Raw genomic sequence first — 23,230 nt, forward strand, 5'->3', positions numbered from 1 at the left:
AGAAAGCATTATGTATAAGCCTACAGCATTTACTCATATTTAATCTTTCAATTGTAATCTGAGTGGAGAGCTGCAAACACTTGCTCTGGTGCCTGGTCTGCCTCAGCCTTCCCAGGGAGGCCGGGAGACTGGTGGGCATGGGTACGTCCGGGGCCCTTCCCGAGACCAGGGTGCTCCTTACCTGCTGTTGCTGAGGCCACCAGGCCCTTCCTGCTCCACGAGAGCGCCCGTGGTCTGCTCTGCCAGCACAGAGGGGCTGCCGCTGCGTCCTGCTGCTGTTTGGGGGCACCTGCTGCGAGCGCAGTGAGATGAGCTGGGTGTTCATGACCAAGACTTACCACGCGGTCCTGTGGTCTTGCAGGTTCATATCACTGTCGTCAGGATACATTCTTTCTTAACTGTAAAGTAATTAGCAATATTCACAAGCTGTGAGTGTCTCCTACCCAGGATTTGTTCAGATGTCAAGCACAATAAGCTGCCTCTTCCTTCTGTTGTAAAACTTGAGAGGAGCAGCCTGGTGTGGGACAGGGCTAGTTCTGGAAAGCGTCCTAGCAGCCAGCGCAGGGGCAGGTTTCTCACTGCGCTCCATCACGCACCCCAGATCAGAAAAACGCTCCTCACAGAAACGTGACTTCTTTTGTTTGCACAAACATTGCGCAGACGTGCTGTAAGAGACTTGCCCTGAGCTAGTTGCTCCACTCCGCCAGGGAGAGGTGTGTATATTTCCTCTTTAATAAAATACTCAACAACTCAAGTTCTGATTGTCCTAACTGTGTATTTCCCGTAATACAGTGAAACACTGCAGGGTTTCCAACAAAGGAGAGCTCACTCACAGCTTCAGATGGCATTACCTGACACGTACCAAATGCCTGGAAGAGCCCTGTGGCTCTGGGTGAGCTCTGTGCACAGAGCTCCACCTGCCTGGTGCTCCTGCAGGGCACAGAGCCCAGCCTCGGGTACCAGGCATCTGAAGACTTTGCAGCTCTGAGGTGTGCTGGCTGGGACACCACGGGGGTGTTATCCCAACACGTCCCAGTGCTGGTGCCAGAACAGACACAGGAAGAGAGGAGGTGGTGATCATGAACCCGGTAACGCCATTTCACAAGCCAGAGGAGACCACACAAACACCACTGCTATTAGGTTGCCACTCCGTGAGCAGACTGATAAAGGTGCCACCAGAAGCCGAGCCTCACCTAGTGACACTCCCCAGCTTGGTGTTCAACAAGAAAGAGTTGAGCTTAGTAGTGACAAACCTTCAGCAATCAGTAAGAGTCACAGCGATCCTCTTCCCCCTGCAGCACCTGAGGACCTGCCTCAGACCACACTGAGCCATCCCACGGCCCTTTCAGGCCAGCCAGGACTGCAGGCAGACAGAAAGCAGAACCCAAAGCTGCCCAGCAGAGCTTGTAGCTTTTCTTTTGGCTCCTGTGCCACTTCTGCAGAGCATCCTTTTGCTACCGGTTGAGCAGTAGCTGTACCAAGAAAACAACAGCCAGCAGCACTGGCACTGGCACACCAGCAGCCTCTTACCCACTCCCCAGGCACACAGCTCACACACCCAATTTCAACCAAGGGACTTTTTAATAGAAGTTTGTATGAACACGCTGTGCTCAGGTTCATTTTCTCCCGTGAATTGCTTTCCGCAGCCTTTCCCAGGTTTGCCCATCCTTTGCCCTCAAACCCCGCACGCGGCAGTAGGGCACGCTGTGTCACAGGCTCCAGTGGAGCGGAGAAGACACAGTTAGTTGGCAAAGTTACGGGTGCTGCCACAAACCTGCAGGTCAGCCCCAGTGCTTGCAGTGCTTCAGCATGCTCTGTTTTGACCCCAGGCTTCCGAGCTTCCCATCCAGCTGCCGCTCTGTTTGGTGAGTGGCGGCACAAGGAGCTCACCCGCTGCTGCAAACCCTCACGTGCCCAGCAAGGCTCAGCATGGCACACAGGGCTGTGAGAAGGGCAGCGGGGAAATTCCAGCATCGTCACAGAAAAGCTCGCTGCAGAGCAGGAGCGCTACTCTTCCACCAGTGGGGGCGGCGCCAGGTGCAGCTGGAAGGTCTCGTTCTGGAAGACGCTGCTGGTGGCGGGGTCCCCGTGCGCCACGCTGAGCAGCCCGTGCTTTTCACCATGGGTGCGGGACAGTTCTGTCAGGAGAGCGAGCTGCAAGACAAAACCCAGACAGCATCAACTGAGGCCCCTGAAGCGCTTGTGTAAGGTGCAGAAGGGCTCAGAGCTCGCAGGGATCATCTCCTGCTGCAGTTAGAGAAACCTTAACACGCGAAGAAAAAGCTGTGCGCGGTGACCCTACAGAAATCTGCAGCACAACAGTCCTGAGCTGAGCAACTTTCCACGTGTCTTTGGGTTATTTTTAAATTACATCATTGGAAAACAATCCCAGAAAGAGCTCAGAGTGCCAAAAAACGCAGCCAGAACAGGCAGGAGGCACAAGGAAAAAGCCAGGGACAGAGGGAGTGGCCCTGCTTGGCCGAGCAGGGCAACATACAGGGGACAGGAGGAGGGGATCCTCTGTGCATAGGAGCCACATGGATCTGAAAAGTACCCGAGAAATGTCACGCCGTGGACTCTTTCAGGCCCAGCCTCAGAGCCAGAGGCATTTCCACTGTTTTGCTGCCAGTGAATTTCCTCAGCTGTCAGAGGCAGTGTGGATGCCTTGTGATGTTGAACGGCCAGCTCTGTGCATGCTAAATTGCCAGCACTGAATGAAACCCAAGAGAAAAGCCAAAGCCCACGCTGCCAGTTCTAATGAGAGGCCTGGCAACACGCAAAATGCCCCGCACCAATTGAGAACGGGAAGGAAAACGTGCGGTACGTACTCTGGAGGTTCCTCGGTTGAGTCGGCAGAGTTGGTCAAAAGCTTGGATTTGCTGAGGATCTAACACAGACTCTGAACCTGTCTGGTGAAGAGAATGAGAAGGTTACAAAAACAATAAGGTGCCAAGTTCACATACACAAATTTATCCCTGTCCCTGACACTGGGCCCAGAGCAGCCAGTCTGCAGCCTGGTCGGGGAAATAAGACTTCCCTCCGGCTGCAAGTCACTGCGAGTAGCACTGTGTGACTTTGGAAAGGAAACCTTGCTGTTGAACAAAGGATGCCGAGGTGCTGCTGTGTGCACAATGACTCGGGCGGAGGAAGGCTGTAGCTGACTGCAGACAAAGTTAGGTTTGGGGGAAGAAAAAAGAAAAGGAAGAGAGGAAGAAAAGGGGATGGGACCACAGCCAGCCAGGAGGAGAAGTAAGGGGTCTCCCAGGAGGAGCAGCCTCTCCAAGCTCCCCCAGGCCTCTCTCCCTGTGGTCCCCCAGGTCCTGCTCGCTCCCGGCCGGCCCGGCGGCACGCTGCCATCAGGCACAACTGGGAACAACAACTGTTCAAATGATTATTATCTGCTAACGGTCTCTCTCCTAAAGTCTGCTTTTCCCCTAGTGGGCTAAAAACTAGGAAATGAGGAGAGAAAGGGTGTGGGGAGAGGAGGCGATTCATGCGCCAGTGGCAACCACGTTCCTTGGGAAGGCAGCCCCAGCAGCGCGGGCTGCTCCTGTGCAGCTCTGGGGGCTGCTGCAGCGCCGCGGGTGAGGGTAACAGAGCTGCAAACACAGGTGCCACGGTCTGCAGCAAATTATTAGGCAGGAAGGGCGGAATGCGTACTCAAACTGCTTTAAAAGGCATTATTTAAATGTCCCAGGGAGGGATGACACAGTATCACGGATTCTCGTAAGGTTTGTTCCATTTCAGCACATCACGATGTTTCTATTTTGATTGTTTCAAAAGCATCATCAAGGAGCTACGACAGGAGCCAGGGAGAACAGCCTCCCTCATGAGCAGCAATCTGGCATCTGTCGTCTCTGGGGATCTATTTTTAAGGGAACATTCAATATTCATTCTTAAATATTTTCCCCAAAACACACTTCCCAAAGGCTATAAACCCCAAATGCTACAGTCCTACAAGCGACTGCTCACTAAAGTTGAATTTACCTTAACTTTTTGGCCACAGAACAAGCCCAATTTGAAGACACAGCATGACTTCGAGGAGCACGGCCAGCTGGGCTGAAGGCTGAATTGGCCCCACAAGGGCAGGTGGAGCTTTGCTGCTCCCTGCAGCCCAGCAGGGTGGCTGCCAGGCGGGCACGTCCTGCTCCTCTCTGGCTGCTGCTGCTCCTGCCACCATGAGGCCTTTCTCCAGGGAGGATTTCTCCTCCGGGGTTGCAGTGCTGCAGCAGCCGGCTGCCTTTATGCTTCTCATGCTCTGTGGCGTGTTTAAGGACCACGTTCAAAAGCTCCGTGAGGACGCCTCCCAGTGCTACGTGCAGAAATAAAGCACACGCTACAGCAACCTGGTGCAGGAACCCTTCTGGCTACTGCACGAGGAAAATCAACCAAAACAAACTGCTTCACAAGAAAGTTATGGTGGACAAAACTCAGTGCACAAACGCTACAGGGAGCACACGACCACCAGTCAGAGCAAGGCACTGGCAGCAGCCTTGGCTTCCCTGGTGGCACAAGCCTCCCTCCCAGCAGCAGCCCGCCGCTCCCTGCAGCACCACAGCCACGTTGGCCCTGGTATCAAGGAAACTCCATCTGGGAATGGTTTGAGACGAACAACGTCCTGACTACAGCTCGCTCATGCTAGGAGCTTGCACTTAAACTCATTTCTTCCCCTTCCATTCCATTATTTATATTGTAAATAACTATTTGTAACCACCAATCAAGGAGCCAAATGTTGATAGTCCCTGTGCAGATGGCATAGGCTTTGAACCAGAGAGCCTGTGACCGTAAGGGTCACACATCTGCAGCTGACAGGGGTACAGGCACTCCCAAGGGCCATGCAGGTCATTCCTACTTGGGGAAAAAAAGACTATCAACAGAAGGACAAGGAAAAACTGCCCTCCGCATTTGCTGTGTGGCCACAGGCATTCAAGGACAAGGAAAATGCAATATAATTGGCCTCCCCTCTTCTGTTATCTCTCTACCACGCGTATGTAACTATCAATCAGGCTGTTCTCCAGGCTGATGAGCTGAAATATTGCAGGCAACTCTCGCTGTTGTCATGGGAACGGCTGCTGTCAGGCCTCTTCCTTTTTTAACCGTGTCACTAAAGACATGTTTCCATTCAAGAGCTACAGGCAGGCTCTCAGAGTCCAGCATCAGCACTCAGGCGTTAGTGGAATCTGCTCAACTCCTCCGCTCACCCCCCAACGCAGCCACGGCCTCCAGCACTACCCCGGGGCCACTCAGCTCATTATGGGCTACATCAGCTCTGAATCGCTTCAGCTCCTCCAAGCCCTTTCCAGCCCAACCTCGCACCGCCTCAGGAAGGTCTCAGACTCGATGCAGAATCCAAGAGACTCGGTTTATCCCCCTGAGACACTGGGCCAGCAACCCGAAAGGTGCCTTTTTGTCGTACTGAGATCCCACCACTATAATGCTAATCTCTCGTAGCACATTTTGCGTGCACGTATTCCACCCCCCTCTGGTAGTCACCACACCACCCTCCTAAGCCTGCAATTATCTTTAATTTAACAGCTACAAAATCCATCATCGGCTTGTGCCTAAGCAAAGCAGATCATGCTGCAGTTGTAAGCAGAGGCACCGATAACAGTCACACCAAGAGAGCCATCTAAGTGCTGCCTCTCGGAGCCACAGCTCCCACACAAGACATTGCTACATCCATCTGACAGCGTGCTGCTGCACCGCATTACCTTGGAGGGCCGCTTCCTAACACAGGACAGATGCAGCCAGAAGTCCTGGGGAAGGTTTCGGGATTCCTAGGAATAAAAGCAACACCTGGCTCCCTCTTTTAAAGAGCTGAGCCCACCAGCACCGGCCACCAAACCTGCCTCCTGCCAGCCCTCCCCTGCAGCGACAGGACCCACAGTCATTAGAGAATTGTTAACTCCAGAAAACCTCAGGCAACTCCTCACAGAACAAAGATGTGTCGCTGCGGATCCGCACCCCTGGTACAGGACAGACGCAGCCCAGGCGATCCCCTTGGAGCGGGGCACCTGGCCCTGCAGGCCACGCCAGGCAGTGCTGCAAGCGAGCAACATCTTTGCTGGGAGGACGGCCTGGGGCCACCACAGCAGCATGAGGTGCTGCTTAGTGTCAGCACCCACCTCCACCAGCATGTGCAGGGCTCCAGCCGTGGGCACCACGCCAGTCCCTCAGGGCTGGCAGCGCTGCGAGCAGCAGCTGCAGGGAACTGAAGCACTGCCTCACCACAGCCCTCCTCCAATCTCCTCAGGAGCAGGACGGGGAGGGCAGGTGTCTCTCGGTTCCAGCTGAACTTCGCTGAACTTCAGGAGCAGAGCTCCCACTCGAGGCAAGGGAGAGGAGAGGCTTAGCAGTGCACTGGTGGCCCCGCTGCTGCTGCGATGTGAGGTACTGCAGCGACTGAGGAGGGGGAGGCAGGAGAGCTGTCTGTATGGAATACCCAGAAAGCACACTGGCATCCCTGCTCTCCCTGTGCTCAGCAGCTCACACTCATGCCAGGCACTGCTGGAATATTCCCAAGGACTTCTGCTGCTGCCTTTAGCCAAAGGAGCAACAACGCTGCTCGGGATTAATTAGATAAACAAAAACCACACATCCTCACTATGAGCATCCTCACTGGACACTGTGGCCCAGCAGACAAAGCGTTTATAAATAATGTAGCAGGCTCCAGGGGAAGCACGGCAGCGTGTGGAATAAACATCACATTAAATGTTGCCCAATTACCTGTGCTCGGTCTGATCCCAGTTCGGTGCCCAAGCCCAAGATAGCAAAAGCATCACGCGAGACAAATAATTCACTTTCTAAATATGAGTTATGGAGGCTGCTTGACCGTGTTCCACAAGAGCTGGGCACATAAGACTAAAGAGGTGCGGTGTCCTCTCAGTGGCAGGACTTCAGGGCAAGAAAGGGAAGGACGAGGTGCAGAGGAGAGAAGTTCTACCCGGGGTGAGAAGGATTCGCTAAGGCCTCGTGTCAGGGGCTGGGTGATAACATGACTCCAACCCCCAGTGAAAACGCAGACACCTCTGCTATCTGTCCCCTTCAAAGCCCCTGCCACCCGTGCATTAACCTGCCGCTGCTGAGGGAGAGATGTTTGTCTACCACCTGTACTTCTGAAGGCTGCCCAAGACAGCCAGTGACCCCTTGGCTCCCACAACACCACTGGCCCGGCCATAATTCCCTCTCAAAGTCTCCCACCTGGGGACTGCAAAGTGAAACAAAACCTCAGCTCCCGCTTACTTTGCTCCCCTCCAAAGGGGCATCAAGGAGAACGGACAGTCTTGTAGGGCCTTCCTGACCCCTTAGCAGTTTCTCATTCCTCAGCTCAGGAGGAGCACAGAGCCCAGGGGAGCAGCAGCCACCGGGAGCACCGAGCACCATGCTGGCTCTGGACAAGCAGCCTCCACTAGCAGACAAAGTCACGCCGTTTCTTTCCTGCCTGTGCTCCACAGCAGATGTGCAAAGACAGGCTGAAAGCCTGCAATGTCACACTGCAGCCCTGCAGCGAGTGGTGCTGGTTCTCGGGGAGCAGGCACACGACTGTCGAGCAGCGTGGAGCCGCACAGGGCTGCTGGCAGCAGGGACTGGTGCAGCTTGTGGGAATGTCGACAGGCTGCAGCAGCCCCGCAGCTGTCACTGCCTTCCTGCGAGCCTGATTTACAGACCCTCCGAGATTTGAGATGTTTTATTCAAACACCGGAATTTCCACTGAACCATAGGAATATTTTCTCTGAAACTGAGATTTGAAGCGAAGATTACACACCAAAATTTTGCCACCCTTTCTCTTAGCGAGGACACAACACCTGGGGAGCAGCCCGCTGCTTTGGTCTTTGCGATAGGCAGTCTGGAAGCAAGCTGTCTGCGCCTGGTGTCAGCCTCTCTCCGGTGCCAGAGGGCATGACTTTGGGTTGCAGGCAGAAAAAAACTTCTGCTGCACTGCAGACTACTACATCTGAAAGGCCAGGGGAAGCAATCACAATTCAGTCAGATTTTCTCTTAAAAAAAAATAAATAAATAAATATCCAAACAAAACAAACTACCCAGGGACATGGAAAGTGCAAGAAAACAGTCGATTTTGATTTAGAAGCTGCTAAAGGATGCCTGTTTTCCTGAAATTAGTTGCTTTAAATTTGTATTTTATTTTCGGTTTTAACTTTGCTGCCAGCCCTCTTCTGGCTGCTAATTTAAACCCCTGCACTCAGTTTTCTTCTTATTAAATCATTTTTGCTTCCAATATATTAGAAGAAATCTTAAAACACAGATGTTCTGCTGATAAGGAGCCAACAGTACCAAGCGCCTCCCCGTCCTTCCTCACATGGACTTTCTAAGCGTTGTAGAAGCTGAGGAACCCACCACCAACATCAACTCCAAGGCTGAGGGACAGGGCTCCCTGAGGAGAACGTGCCATCCTGTCACCGTACGCAGTGCTCATTATCTGCCTGGTGCCATCTGGGGAAAAATTCATGCGTGGATATTTCCAAAGTTAAAAAGTCCTTGGAAAATTCTGGTATTGCTGGAGTCAGGGTAATGGCTGATGGTCGCCATTACACTGAGAACAGTAAAATTGGCTCCGTCTACTGGTTGACAGAGGTCATGTAACTTTTTTCTAGCTCTAAAATAAGTACTGGGGGGGGGGAAAAGAGTCCTAACCCTCATTCTTACCCAACAGAAAGCACACAGACGTGCTGCAGAGGAACATTTCACATCTCAGGCGAGCGATACAATGTGGTACCAATGCCTCTTCAGGTGCTGTCAAACCCCCCCGTGCTGGAAGGAAAGCTGCACTGCAGAGGGGTGCCAGAGACAGGCTGCAGAGCAGAGCCCAAACGCAGAGTCCAACAAACTGGATTAACCACGGATCACACTCATTGTCCATCCTGGCGTGACTTCACAGGATTAAACTCCTGAATAAAACATATCTGCCATCTGGACAGCTCTAACAATGGTGCCCTCAGAACTCACATCGCTCTCAGACATGGAAGCACCAGAGCATTTCAGCTTAGTCTTTCACAGCGTTTTCTGCAGAATTCATGGTCCAAAAACCAAGCCTGTGCTCCTCTCCCTGATCCCTACTGCGCAGCCTGGCAGAATAAATGGAAAACGCTACCTACCTCACCGTAACAAGGCAAATTAGTTTTGAAGACCAATGACTAAGATACAGAGACTATTTCACTTACGTATTTAGGCAAAAGACTATCTACTGTGCTTCTGCATCAGTTGACTTCAATCACCACAAAACAAAAAAAAAAAACACACAGTGAAGGTTTTAAAAGAGATTATGAAAAACAACACGCACAAATGTTCATTTCTGGAAAGAGATAAGGTAAGGCATACAGGACAGATGATCGGGGTTTAGACACTGAAGATTGCCCTTGGCAGGACAGCAAGGTGTTAGGGATAACACAGAAAGCACAAACTTTTGGTGAGAAAAATGAATGGGAAAGAAAGCCCCTTTGGCCCTTTCTCATTATTCCTCTCCTTTGCTGGGGCAAGATGCCTGAAGCCCCTACCAGAGTGAGGCTCCACGTAAATACACGCCATCGCCGGATTCAATAATGATTCTGTGCTGGTTTGTGGCACCTCTCCACTGCCCTCAGTTTTAAGGCAATTGCTATAGAAGTCATGCATGCAAAGCAGGGACAGAGAAAACACTGTCTGCTGGGCTGTCATTTCACATATAAATCTCTACAACATCGCAGAATTCAAACTGACAGTCTTTGTTTCAACAGAGCAGAACCGGTACTATGAAATGCACTCCAGATGCTTGGTGGCATCTCTCAGTATGAATCTGCTCCTAATTCAAGGCCTACTAAGAAAATAAGTATCTAAAGTGAAGATTTCACTACAGAAGACACCAGCATTAGCTCGTATCAGGGGACAGACAGCGCTTCCAGGATCTGCAAAGAAACAGCCTCCCCATGGCCTCGTACACAAAACATCCCAGGAGCTTCAGAGCTGGTTCTCTAGGGTGCGGGGAGGCAGGGCCCAAAGCAGCAGGTGTGTCAGTGCGACCTCCCTGGGATGTCCTGGTCATTCTCTGCAGAAACGCCAGATGTGGAAGCAAGCACGGTGTGACGAGCACAAACCTCTGGGTCTGCTCCTCAAACTGCTTGTCCGCTCCTCTCTCCAGCACCCCGCACCGCCCGGCTGCTGGGGAGCCAGCCCCACCTTCCCAACAGCCCCGGGCCTTCTGCATGGACCAGTGCCACACCAAAACAAGCACGAGGATTATGCCCTGCCGAGCTTAGCTATTTCCATGTGTAATTCTCTAAGAACCTCCGCTTAAATTAATTTGAGTTTGCACGAGACCCAGCCCCGCAGCGCCGGCCTGCCTGCGGCCTTCTGCTGTCGGCCTTGGTGCAGCCCCCGCACCCTCCCAGTGTCTCCCCAGAACAAGTCTGCTCTGTGCCTCAGACTGCTCCCTGCCAGCTGAATCGTTACCTCACAGGGTTAATTAACACTACAGAGCAGCGATTGTTAAGCAAACAAACTTCCCGGAGAAGCTAGAGATTTCAGTCTCGCCAAGTCTAAATATATTCAGCTTTTTAAAGATGTGACTGCACAACAGTTTAATCACATGCAAGCGCTACAGTTAAATATTATAATTTAAATATATGATGAACATCGCAAACTTGGAGAGGATCTGGGCCATCAGGAGGAGGAGGCAGGGGGCTGGAAGCAGTGCTGGTGCTCTGAGGAGCCCGAGCCAAGCTGCACCGGGCCGGCTGCGCGGAGCAGGAAGGATGCGTTTCCCTGCCAAGAGCACATGACAGACAGCGGGGAAGCATCCAGCACTCGGGTAACCTGGCATGGATGTTTTCTAGCGTAGCGTCAGATGATCTCTGCTGTTACCCTTTTTTTTCCCCATCCAGTCCCTCTCCACATGGCTCCCTTTAAGGCCTGAGTCCCCGGCCAGTCCCTCACTTCTGCAAACGGATCTGTTAAAGGGCAGCATCACCTCCTCCCTGCCCTCATCGCTCCCGTGTCATCTGGAGCATTTTCTGATTCATTCTGCTCCCAGGTGTGTCTAGGCCAGTATTAACAGGGAGCACAGGGCTTCTCTGACCAGCTCATGAGAAGCCCAGCAATAATCAAGTTATGAGGCAGTGCTGTGAAACACCAGGCACTTTAATGACTGGCGTGGTTTTAGCACTTAATTTTGCCTTTAGCTTTTCAAGCTAAGTCTGGTCTGGCACACCTGCTTGGCACGCATTCCTCTGGAGCAAAAGAGTAGGGGGTAAAATACAGAGCTGTTGATTCTGCCCAGCTTTAGAGCCAGTATCTGTATCTCACTGCGAATGGGATGGAAACAAAATGCCAACCATTTGTACGCAGGTTGGATCACAGTCGATTTACAGTCTCTACTGGGAAAGCTTTTCTTTCTGTCACCATATTAGAAACTAACACAATCTGACTGCAAAGATTGCATTGTGCTCCCTGCACTCCTCAGAGACTGCTTTTCCCCTAAGTCTCCCTTCAAACAGGAAGCTTCTTTTTTTGTTAATACAGAAGCTGATGGAAGTTGACTAATGCTGTTAGCTATCTTTTGATCAGAATTGATTTGGCAGAAATTGAAATAATCAGCTAGAAGAAAACTGAAGTAGTACTATAAGAACGTACTCCCAGATTGAATTACTCTGCTTTCAGAAGTGGAAATACATTGCTTTGCGTGCCATTTGGGTGGTGACAAGTGTCCCACGTACCTCGAGGCGTTTAGAAACAAACCCTCATCAGTGACCCTGACTGGAACATGGGACAGCAGAGTTCAGCTCCACCCCCATGCAGGATTTCTCAAAGACATGCCAACGAGCTACCTGCTATTTTTGCTTCCAGTCCACAGTACTGGGCCAGGGAAAACACAGCAGCATGCACATTGAGACCTAGTGTCTGTTTGAAGTAGGGGTGGTGAAACTTCTTGCACATATTGACAATAAATACAAACTAATTATCCATTCTCTTGCCCAAATACAGCTGCAGCAGTCTTGTTTACATGCAAGCTTCTTTAAACATTGTGCTAGCGTTTTACGAGTCAAATCAATTCCAGATCCCTTACCCAGAGTCAGGCTAGGAAGGTAGAACAGAGGTTCTACAGTCCAACCACAAGAATGCACCAGCTTTTACTAAAAGTTTTACATAAAACACAGCTAAATATGGTTTGAAATGAATTGTCCCCATTGGCCCATCACAGGCTCTCACAAACAAGACAAAGCAGTGGATGCATCTGTCAGATAATCAGCTGCACGTATCCAGCTTCCCTTCACACTGGCTAGCGGTTCCCAGACCTTCTGGATGGACACATTATCTTTTCTTGCACAGCTCTGTATATCCACACCAAAACAAAATTCATAAATGTGACTAGCTAACTGCAGATACTGTTTGACACTGACTGTAGGCTTGTCTGGAAGCAGAGTGAAAACAAAGCACTGAAGTCTAGAAGTTAACTTGAAGAGAAAACGCTTTACAAGCCTTACCTGCGCCAAGGATGTCGCACTTCCTTTTTTCAGCTCTGAAAAGTTCTCACTCAGTTTTCCTCCCTTGTTGCTTGAGTTGCATTTATAGCACATCCACCGCATCAGGCCTTTGGTTACTACCCCACACTCTTTACTCAGCAGACACAGAGAATGGTACAAGTGGCCGCAGCTGTAAAGGCAGGAGAAAACTTCTGTTAAAGCAGGGTAATGCAGCCTGTCGGTGCGACAGTTTGTGGAGGAAATCTCTGGTCAATGGAAAACAAGTCTGTTTGGCTGCATATACATCAGCAGTGTGTACACCCCCTTCATACCTCCACACTCTCCTGCAGGATTTCTAGCCTTGCAAAAGTACCAGCAGATGTGCATTTGCTGATGCAGTTACAGATCACAATACTAAAGGAATAATGATCCTGTTTTACAGCCACTTGGCCACACAGGAATATTAGAGGTGCCAGAGCACATCATCAGGGCTGCAATAGATCTGAGATGTACAAATATAAGCAAATAAAACCACAATGCTGCAATTATTTCTGGGACAACAGGTATCCACCGGGCCCCAAGACTTCCCCAGCACAAAGCACTGTATTTGGCACAGAACAGCACTAGGTCAGCTGGCAGCAACATACAGTGGCCCTGGTTTTACTTGCTGCATCCAGTTTTCAGACCATTTATGTGTTATGAAGCTCTGCAAAGAGTTTCTGCTCTGTTTTACAGCATTGCTCAGTAGGGGCTCACAGGTGGTTAAGGGTATTGATGAGGACTGTGCTGTCCGTATACATCAAAGAATCACCTTCTGCTAACACATGCTTTGCCAGGAGAGCTAGCATGAATTGACAGCTTCCCAAACTGCTCTCACAAAACTGTAAGGAATTTTTTTTTTCAGCTAAGACAGACGTAGCTAAATGCAAAGAATCAGGCTCTGATCAGTTTGACTGGCCAGCCCATTCACAGTGCAAGGGAACAGGAGATACATGCCCACAGGAATACATACCATTACTTAGAGAAGACCAGTAGCTTTTAAAATTATTTTTTATTTTAAACTACTAACATGAACACATCTGTGAATCTATCCTCTTAACTTTACCTGAAAACAATGATTTCATCAGCAGTTTCTTGCCTTCTTTTGTACTGCTGTAGACAAATGCAGCAGTAATCCTGCTTTGGGGTAAGCCCTCTAGTGACAGAAGCTCTTAGGTTACACAGCGACCAGTGGAGATCATGGTTTAAAAGATTCGTAGTTGTCTCTAGAAGGGTCTGTGTGGAAGACAATTTGCAGAGTACCTAAGTCATTGTGTCATCTTCACAGTGCAGAAAATCCACAATGTTCAGTTCTTCATAACAAGCGGCTTATCAGATTGCTAAGAACAAACCCAACCACACAAAATTGCTTCTTTTTACATTTTGTAGCTGCTGTCTTCAAAATACTTACCTTTTTACCACAAGTTAATGCCGACGATACCTTTTCACTCCTAAATAGATAGATAAGTGCTTTATTGATTTTTGTCTGAGAGCATTAAAAGAGATGTGGGAGAGCAAGCTCATCTTGTCATCTTCTGTATCAGGCTTCTTTTCCCCTCTACCTGCTAAGTTACTGCATACAACCCCCTATTTTATTAGAAATGTACAGAGAAAAATCAAAGTCCAATGCACTATCACAATTAAAATACGAAAGAACACTGCATCTCTCTCATCTGCTAGCTCTTCCCAACTGAGATCTTCATTTCTAAGAACCAAAAGCAAAACACCCTTAGTTTTTAGTGGCCAGTGCTTCCTTAAGCAACAACAAAACAGGTATCAGGGATAGGTGCTTTCATCTGTGACTTATTGATGCCCTCTGATAGCAACTCACCAAAGGCTTCAGAGGTTGTATTGGTGGTTCCTTAGAAAGACAAAAATCAAAGGAATGGCCTGGTCCATATAATGAATACGCAGCCTTTACCAGACAACTGCTCTCAACAACAGATCAGAGAGCCTGTGCTGCTCAGAGCAGACCTTCCTCAAAAACTCAGGATCTCTCTTTACATTTAGACCTCTACAGTAAAGCTATTCCCCATTTTATTTTTAAATTGGATGATGCTGCATGGAGGCCTGAGCACTAGCTACAATGGTAGCGCCTTATGGTAGAAAAAACAGGAGACAGCGAGTTTGGAGGAAGACTACACGTTCTGTTTCAGGAAAAATGACCTTTAGAAAACATAGAAGGTTGGAGACTCTCTGGGATTTAAAACTGAACAGAGAAAGGCAGGAGTCAGACAGATAAAATGTAATAGGGTGACAAAGGAAGTGCAGTGTTACCACTGGGAAATGGCAAAACAGACTAATTTAAAAGGCACATATTTAAAATCATGTTTTAAAAAAAACAAACCATATTGCTTTTGTGCCTTTGACTCCCTAACTGCAGGAAAAAAAAAAGCAGGTGTTCATGCTTCCAGTACATTTAACATAAATCTCCACTACAGAGGTGTTCACATCACCATGTACCTGTCGGTCCCTTCACTTGTAATATGCTTGCAAGCTACACAAACTCATTCCCCTTCCCCAGATCACACAAATATAGATCACTTGTGTGCCCATTTACTTTCCTTGCAGAGAAAAATAGCAAATCAGAGAGAGAAGTAGGCTAGATGCTAAAAAGAATCCCTGTATTTAGGGGTGGACAGAATAGAAGTACGTGCAACTTACTTGTTCATAGTTAAAAGTGTCCAGCATTCCCAGGACAAGTCCTTGAATTTCTCCAAGTTTCCCTTTTCCATAAACTGGATCCTATGTGAAGAAATGAGAAGCTGCAGCTGAATCACAGGACATGGTAATTTATTACTGCACACCTCCCTTTTCTTCCTCCCCTCCAGACTGCCATCACACACAGAAGTTACGACTCCAGATTTAAAGACACTGCACACACACAAGGCAGGCACAGTAACCACACATACTGATGGGAAAACTGGCGACTAGCAAAACCAAGTAGATGGCATCATCAATACTGATTACGGCACTTGGGTCAAAAGACTTCAGATGTGACCTTGGAAACTTCAGGAGGTGCAAGAGCTGACTAGAGAATGCTTGAGGAATATCAGAGGAAGCAACAAGCAGCACCCTGCAGCAAGAGCAGAGGAACCGACTCCACCCGCGGTGCCACTCGGGGCTGGTTCCACATACTCTGAGCAGCTCCACTTCCATTTCCCTGTAGCACAAGAGAAGGGCTAGGCTACGAGTCACTGCCCTGGCACAGCTCAGCCAGCTTTCTTATGCCTGCTCCAAACCAAACCTCTCCTTCTCCTCCCCTGCCACTCTGGCACCCTCTGAGGCATCACTCAGCACAGGACAGGAATCCTGGCCTAGGGTGCACCTCCCATTCTGGGGTGAGCTTTGTGTCTTTAACATAAATAGGAAGCAAAGAAGGGCAGAGAGCATACAAATTCCAGAGACTGGCAGTCATTGAGCTGGACATGGAAAAAATATTTTGCACTGCTGGGAGGCAGTGAAAGGCAAACGGGGAAGGCTGCTGAAAGCAGAGAAGCAGCTGACTGGTGGAACGGGCAGGGCACGGGCAAAAGTAGAGATAGACTGGCAAGATGTGATAAGGAAAGTAACACCAAGGTAGAAAAGTGATGGAAGCATGCTGGAAACAGGGACAGAAGGGCCTAGATAAACAAGTTCTGGATTAGATGAATGAGTAAAAGCAGGAGTAAAGCTTCTTCCATGCTGGGAGTGAGAGCAAGGGAGAGGAGAATCAAGAGCAGAAAAGTTGGCAAAGAAGAGACAAGTAGCATGGAAGTTAGACTGCAAGACACCCAGAGAGAACACCAAAATAGGGACAGAGAGGCAGGCAGGCAATTTTGGACAACAGCTTTCACAGGAAATGTGATGGGGAGAAATGCCAAAATGCAAGCCTAAATAAAACGAGCATTGAGTAATATCACTCGAGTCCAAAACGGCTGTAGATTTGGGATACACAGAAGAGCCTGACATGCTGCAAAGGCTACTTTTTTGCTAGGTGAACAGTACGGCCTCAAATGACATTAAGCTTTCTTTCTGCATGTATAATTTAAAAGCAACAGCATAGGAAGTACACTACACTGAGTCACGGTATGAATTATAGAGAGCAACAGAGAAGGCAGGACTCCCAACCCAGCATGTATGTACGGAGCATATTCTTTCTGTATTCATCTGATACTTTTCTGAAGAACTCAAGCACATGGCCAAGGAAAGCCAAGCTGGTAACCCAAACTGTACAGAGGCAACCACTTACACGGAGCAAATAAGACTTCCCAAGCCACAAGCCACCACTTTCAGTGCAACTTGTTTCTTTTCTTTATAAAGGTACAGGAGGAAGAAGAGGAAACATGAACAAGAGAGGAATCAAATAGAGTGCTGCACAGTCCTAGGCTGCAGCTGTTTACCTGCCTTGAGAATGAAATCCAGATCTGTAAGTCCACATTCCCAGCAAGTTATAAAGCTTTCTTCCAATTTGCTGCTTTCAGCCCCCACAAAATTTACAGAGAGCCTGATGGGATCAATTACTTTCATGGAGGAATATGTTTCATTAATTCCACCTTGTAAAATTTGTCTCTGGGATTTATACATGCTCTGAATGCACCGTATGGGGTGGCCCATTACTAGAAGTGAGTCGTGCCAAGTCAGGAAGAGATCACAGCTACTTTCCCCAGGCTGGTTATTTCCTCAGGCACGTGGACCACTCAGCACCGTAAGCCAAAGCCAAACTCACTGCCAGCATGGCTACACAAACACATACGTCAGGAAAAGTCTGCCGGTATTGGTATGCAAACCAGAGATGCTCATGCAGCCTCTGAGCCAGTTCTGTCTCCTCCATTTCCCTTTCTTCCTGGGACCAGGAAACAAAAATTTCTTTGCTGACAGCACTCACAGAGCTGTGCTAATGCACTATGAACTCAGAAAATGCATTCGTATGCAGCTGAAGCTTCATCTGATTTGCAAGGGGACAGAGCAACTCTTGTACGTAAAATTAATCCAGACACCTCCAGGGCTGGAAAGAAAAGGACAGGCAGGACCCTAAGCAGGTATGGGGAAAAAAATAAAAATAAAGAAAAGGCTTTTTGAATCTTTCTGCTTCCATGCTAACAGATTTTAGAGATTCCTTCCTTCCTTCCCTCGCCATTATGGGGTTCCTACAGGTAGGATGTAAATTTCTGGTTTCTCTAGTTCTCTATTTTGTAGGATGCAACAGCTGGATCTACTTACAAAACGTTTATGAAGGATTAGAGCTCTGTAAGGGAATTAACACTCAACCTTTCAGCCCTCATCAGACAGCGTTCACATCTGTAATGACATGGATTTTTTTCATAATGCTCAAAAGGATTCCTCTAGCATCACCCCTAACGCAGTTATTTCAGACTGTTTAATAAATAAAGTTTTTGTTAAGGATGAGCAAGAACATAAATATATTAATCTTCATTTCATATGACTTCAACAGTATAAAGTTGAGTCAATACATTTTTACAGATGCTACGAATCTACCAATTTTCTGTGAAAGCTGTGGAGTCTGGTCCTAGCTCATTGCAAGGTGCCCTTTAGTGCAGCATTTTGCTTGCAAAGTTAACATTTGCATAAGGTATAATCTCTAGGCAGTTAAGCACAGAAGAGGAAGAAAAACAGTCCACTAAAACTGGAATAATCTAATTCCTTTTCAGAAAAGGGAAGATCATCTACCTCAGTTTATTGATGTCATCCACCTTACAAAAACACAGTAATTCCTGGGCAGCTGTTCTACCTTCCACACCAGCAGATCCAGCAATTTGTGCTCCACCACAAAAACCTGACCTCTGCTGCAACAGCTTTTGAGGGTGTTTTCAGACTTCAAGCACCCCTTGTACTTCTGGATTTCACAGAAAGATCTTGAGAAAGAGGGCCCAGAAGAGCTAGATTAAGCACTCACTTAAGATCATGGTTCAGGTGGCACATCGGTAACACTTTCACCAAGCTACACACTGCTCAGAGCCACGGCAGCGCTGTTTGGCAGCCAGGTTTAGAATTTCACGTGGCTTCAAGAGCCACCAGGCAGCTTTGCAAAAGGAATATCCAACCTAGGCTAACAAGAAGGAGACAACCTCTAGTTCAGAAAGCTGTACCAGGGAAGCACCATGTATTCATGCCGTGTTGTTAATCTTCCCTGCAGCACACTTAAACGGCATTCTCAAGCAATCCAAGGAAGCAGATGACAGATCACACTATTCAAGGAGGCAAAAAAAAATCCAGTGCTAACTGTCTAACACAGAGGAAGTCTTGTTCCTGATCCCAAACAACCCCAATGAGTGTTCAAAAATATCTGAGCTGAGCACCCAAGACATGGCCATGCTGTAAGACACGTTCATCACTGTTCACATCATCTTCCCAGCTGAGTTCAAAGCACCTTTCTTCCCAGGGCCAAGCTGTGTGCTGAAATAAAACCTAAAGGAAAACTCCCAAAGGCATCCACTGCAAGCCCTGAAGCAACAGTTTAGTAAAACACAGCTACAACACTATGGAAAGATAGAAAGAGGGACGTGGTTTAGTGGGTAGTAAGGGGATGGTTGGACCAGATGATCTTGGTGATCTTTTCCAACCTTAATGATTCTGATTCTATGAAAGTGACCTACAGCAACGTTGGCCTCTCAGTCTCATAAAATCCCATTTAGAAATCTGTAACAGAAATAAAGGTTGGTATGAATGTCATGTGAATGGAAAAGCATGTTTTTAAGCGCAAGAACAAAGATTTAAGTGAATGGTCTGCCTTGGTAACAAAAGACACTTTCCAGCTGCAAAGCTGAAGGTGTTAGGCCAAGCTCAGAAGGCTGCAGACCTGTGCAGAGCCCTGCAGACGTTATCAGGAGACCCTACTTCCTAACACAAGGAGGATGACAAGTTTGCAGGATATCACACACCTGTAGAAGCCTACAGACATCTTTAAAGCCTATTCTGAAAACCAGAGAAATCACAACGTGCAGCAATCCAGACCATGATTTACAAAAGCTTAAGTGAGATTCTGAGGTAAAAATCCACCTTGTACCAGCCAGCAACTTCTAAAGGATTTCATTAGGCTGCCCAATACTAAGCAGTCATCAACAGAGGAACCGCAGAGGTGCAGCGAGGAGGAGACAGCTGCCACCTTCTGTGCTGCCCACAAATGAGCATGCTCTGACCACTCATTCCCATACACCTCAGGTATACACAAATATGTAAGTGAATAAAATCTATGAAAGAACAAGCAAGAAGAGGCAAAATCAACTTAGAGATCTAATAAATCAGTACCACGTTCCCTTCCACAGGCTCTTATACTGAGGTTTGTAACACTATTTTCCCTAAACCTGCTTTTGAACTACAAGGTACTAATTACTAGCTACTGCTTTGTGAAGTTACACTAACATTTGTTACCAGGAATTCAGTTCTTGTCCCGGAATACGTTTATTAAGTATCATCTCTCCCCATTTTTTGTTGCAGCCACACAGAAATGTTTGCCCCTTAAATCCCTGTTTTGTCAGACTGAATTTGTAAGGCTAACCAGGGAAATGGGATGAACAGGAGCAATTTTCCCCCTACCTCCAAAACCAGTCACCAGATTTGCACATGCTATGCTAAACAATGCCTTGGATATTTCTGTCCATAGTAGCAGTACTTCTCGTGACACACCTTAGGCATCCTGCTACCCTTCGCAATAGTGCCATCACAGCAACCATTTCACTGTACAACTGAAACACATTTCACTCTTCTGTTGCCTCCAGGACATGAATTCCAGCCTCTAGCAAACAGTTTTATTTCTGCTTAAGAAGAGACTCTGAGAACAAAAAAGGGCATGAAATATTTGAAGATCTGAAAACAAGAGTTTCCAAGTCTTCCTGGGATCAGGACCCTCCTCCGCACTGCGATACCTCCCAGCTGTGCTGTCTTCATAGCGGCCACTGGTTTGCACCCCCTCCAATCTGGTAATTCCCAAAACACACCAGGAAAGCCCCCTGCCAACCTCCCCACTTACTCATTCACAGCTCCTGTACCACTTCCTGCCTACATTAAACATCAAACAAAGCTCAACAGGAAACCATAACTAATGCTGCTGTTAAAAGGGAATGAAACGTTACTGAAGAGGCATTAAGTTTGCTTGAGACTTTCTACCCATGAAAAAAATGTATTTTATTTGATCACCCTTTCTATCCACTCATTTAGATCTTTCAGTGTCTTTAATTATGACTCTTTCCAAAACCTGAGATTGTGCATAATGTTAAGATCAAACTAATAGGCTGCTACAGGCTTCACCCCATGAAGCCTGTCCCCCTTTTCCACTTTTGCTTCCATCTGGACCAGAAACTGAAGAGTAATTTGGCACCTTTTCAACCTTTCAATTGTTCCACCACACAATTCAGACAATTTCCCTAATTCATCTTCCGTATTTCTCAAGGTTTGCTATTAAATCCCTACCTCATCTTTTGTCTGTTTTACAATTTAACAAATCAAATCTGCTTGTGATCATTCAACCCAAGACACATATTTGATATCAGCTCTTTTGTAAAATGCTTGCTACTCACTTAAAAAAAATCTCAAATTGTACACCATACCATCAACCAAAATAGCCCAGTCTTGATATCTCTCTCCAAAGCCTACAAATTTTAATGTTTCTATAACCATCCGCTCTGGCACTTCATCTAAATTACTGTCAACATATTTAGTTTCAAGTTTTAAGAACTTCACAGTGGCTTTACCTGTGTAGCAGTGCCTAGACCTGCTGCAAAGCAGCTCTGTAGAGAAGGACCTGGGAATCCTGGTGGACAACAAGTTAACCATGAGGCAGCAGTGTGTCCCTGTGGCCAAGAAGACCACTGGTTTCCTCTTACGAGGAAAGGCTGAAAGAGATGGGCCTCTTTAGACTGAAGAAGAGAAGGCTGAGAGGGAATCGTATCAATGTACACAAAGAACTTAAGGGAGGGTGTCAAGAGGATGGGGCCAGACTATTCTCAGTGGTGTCCAGTAACAGGATAAGAGGCAACGGGTACATACTGAAACACAGGAAGTTCCATCTGAATATGAGGAAAAACTTTTCTGTGAGGAGGACAGAGTGTAGGAACAAGGTTGCCCAGAGAGGTTGTGAAATCTCCTTCTCCAGAGATATTCTAAACCTGCCTGGATGTGATCCTGTGCAATGATCTGCAGGTGACCCTGCTTGAGCATGAGGGTTGGACTAGATGATCTCCAGAATCCCTTCCAACCTTAACCATGCTGTCACCCTATAGTTGCTAGTTTCCCTTCAAATTCCAGCTTCTGAGATACCATTTTATTTGGTTTGCAGAAACTACCTAGCTTCACAAAGATCTGTGTGTTCCCATGTCTCCTCAGATTGCCAAGTTCTCCAGGTCATTCTATCAAGTTTTCCAACTTACTTCTTGACAGCTGAACTTTTACAGAAATACTCTGAACCAGGCAATCAGCCAATCTGACATTTAGTGACCTAGAAATTGTTACATCAGGAATGCACTCAGCTGTTCCCAATAACTGAATAGCATAGCTTGGTAAAAGTTTGTGCACTCTTTTCTTCTTTTCAGAAACTCACCTGCAGAATTCTCTGTAGGATTGAGGGAAGAGCGATAAATGCAGCCATGTTGTTCAGCACTTGCATCGTCAAACTCTTCAATGCTGAAATATCATGCATAAATATCACCAACATTCATTAGGATTCAAGGAGGGGCATCTTTCAGACTAAGAGTTTTATTTCAGTTTGTGTTTTCTAGCATGAAAATCATTTTCACCACTTTTCTTCTGTGCATGTTTTCTAAGAACATGCATCTTTTTGCATCAGGAAGTATATATATAAAAGGTTGATATCACAACGCCTCTCCTCCCATCCTACTTCCTACCTACAGTAAACTTTCACATCTTGAGGCTTTATTTCTAACACTGCCATTCACTCTTACCGCTAACAGAAGTCAACCTGCATCCCTAGTTCATGTTATAATCCCACTGACTCTAGGATTTCCTAGCATTAACCTTTGCATGAAATGTCTTTTGCCCCTCCCTCGATTCCTGGTTCCCTAAAGTAAGAGCCAATAACTGATACATGCAGACAGCAGCAATTCAGCTTCTTTGTGGGGATAATTAGATAGCTAGAGCAGTTTGGGAGATATGCACATTAGGAATGAAAACAAAAAAAGTTCTGTGGGATCCAAGTGTATTACATTCTCACCATTTCTGATATCACTTCAGATAATCTCTATTCTGCAGGCATCAGCTCTCAAAATGGATAATCAAAAGGGCATTCTAAATTTAGAGGAAAAGATGAGTTGAGGGAAGAGGGGTGATTTTTATTTTTGGCTTATCAATCTATCCCCATGAATCCAGATAGAGCTAATAGTCACTGGAAGGGAAGAAATAGAGGGAGACCAGACAGGATGATAACCATCATATTTTTTTGTAACATGTTGTGGTCCTTAACCATGCATGATTACAATCACTGCGAAGTACAGTGCTGTAATCAAGCAAAGGCATTATTCTGTCCCAAAATCCTAGTATTTAAGTCCCTTTCAAGAGTACTACTTTAGATGTGCTAATGACACCCACAACTGATTCAGGGGGTAGAACTGGAGTAGAGAATTTAGTGTATTTTGTACTAGTTTTAAATACAATAGACAGATGAAGAGATACCTAGCAAAAAGGCTAGGTAGGGAAGATGACAGTGTTGTATCAGAAGTTTCCAAAGTTTACAAACTTACAGTCTAGAAAGCCTGTGAACATTGTTGTTTTTTTTTTTTTTTTTTTTT

The 23,230-nt window shown here is 47.3% G+C and overlaps 1 protein-coding gene across 2 annotated transcripts in view; it reads right to left on the reverse strand.

Moving 5' to 3' along the window:
• Nucleotides 1-1,562: 1,562 nt before the first annotated feature.
• Nucleotides 1,563-23,230, reverse strand: part of VPS8 (VPS8 subunit of CORVET complex) — a 75,207-nt gene continuing 53,539 nt past the window's right edge. For both annotated transcript variants that reach the window (XM_072042575.1, XM_027464012.3), the window contains exons 40-45: nt 22,027-22,109; nt 15,156-15,236; nt 13,558-13,727; nt 12,474-12,642; nt 2,829-2,909; nt 1,563-2,154 (exon numbers count right to left, since the gene is read on the reverse strand). In XM_072042575.1, the coding sequence (XP_071898676.1) occupies nt 2,008-2,154; nt 2,829-2,909; nt 12,474-12,642; nt 13,558-13,727; nt 15,156-15,236; nt 22,027-22,109 (731 nt within the window). In that variant the 3' untranslated portion in view covers nt 1,563-2,007. The remainder of the gene's footprint in view (nt 2,155-2,828; nt 2,910-12,473; nt 12,643-13,557; nt 13,728-15,155; nt 15,237-22,026; nt 22,110-23,230) is intronic.

This window comes from Anas platyrhynchos, chromosome 9 (genome assembly GCF_047663525.1).
Source record: "Anas platyrhynchos isolate ZD024472 breed Pekin duck chromosome 9, IASCAAS_PekinDuck_T2T, whole genome shotgun sequence".
Classification (NCBI taxonomy): Eukaryota; Metazoa; Chordata; class Aves; order Anseriformes; family Anatidae; genus Anas; species Anas platyrhynchos.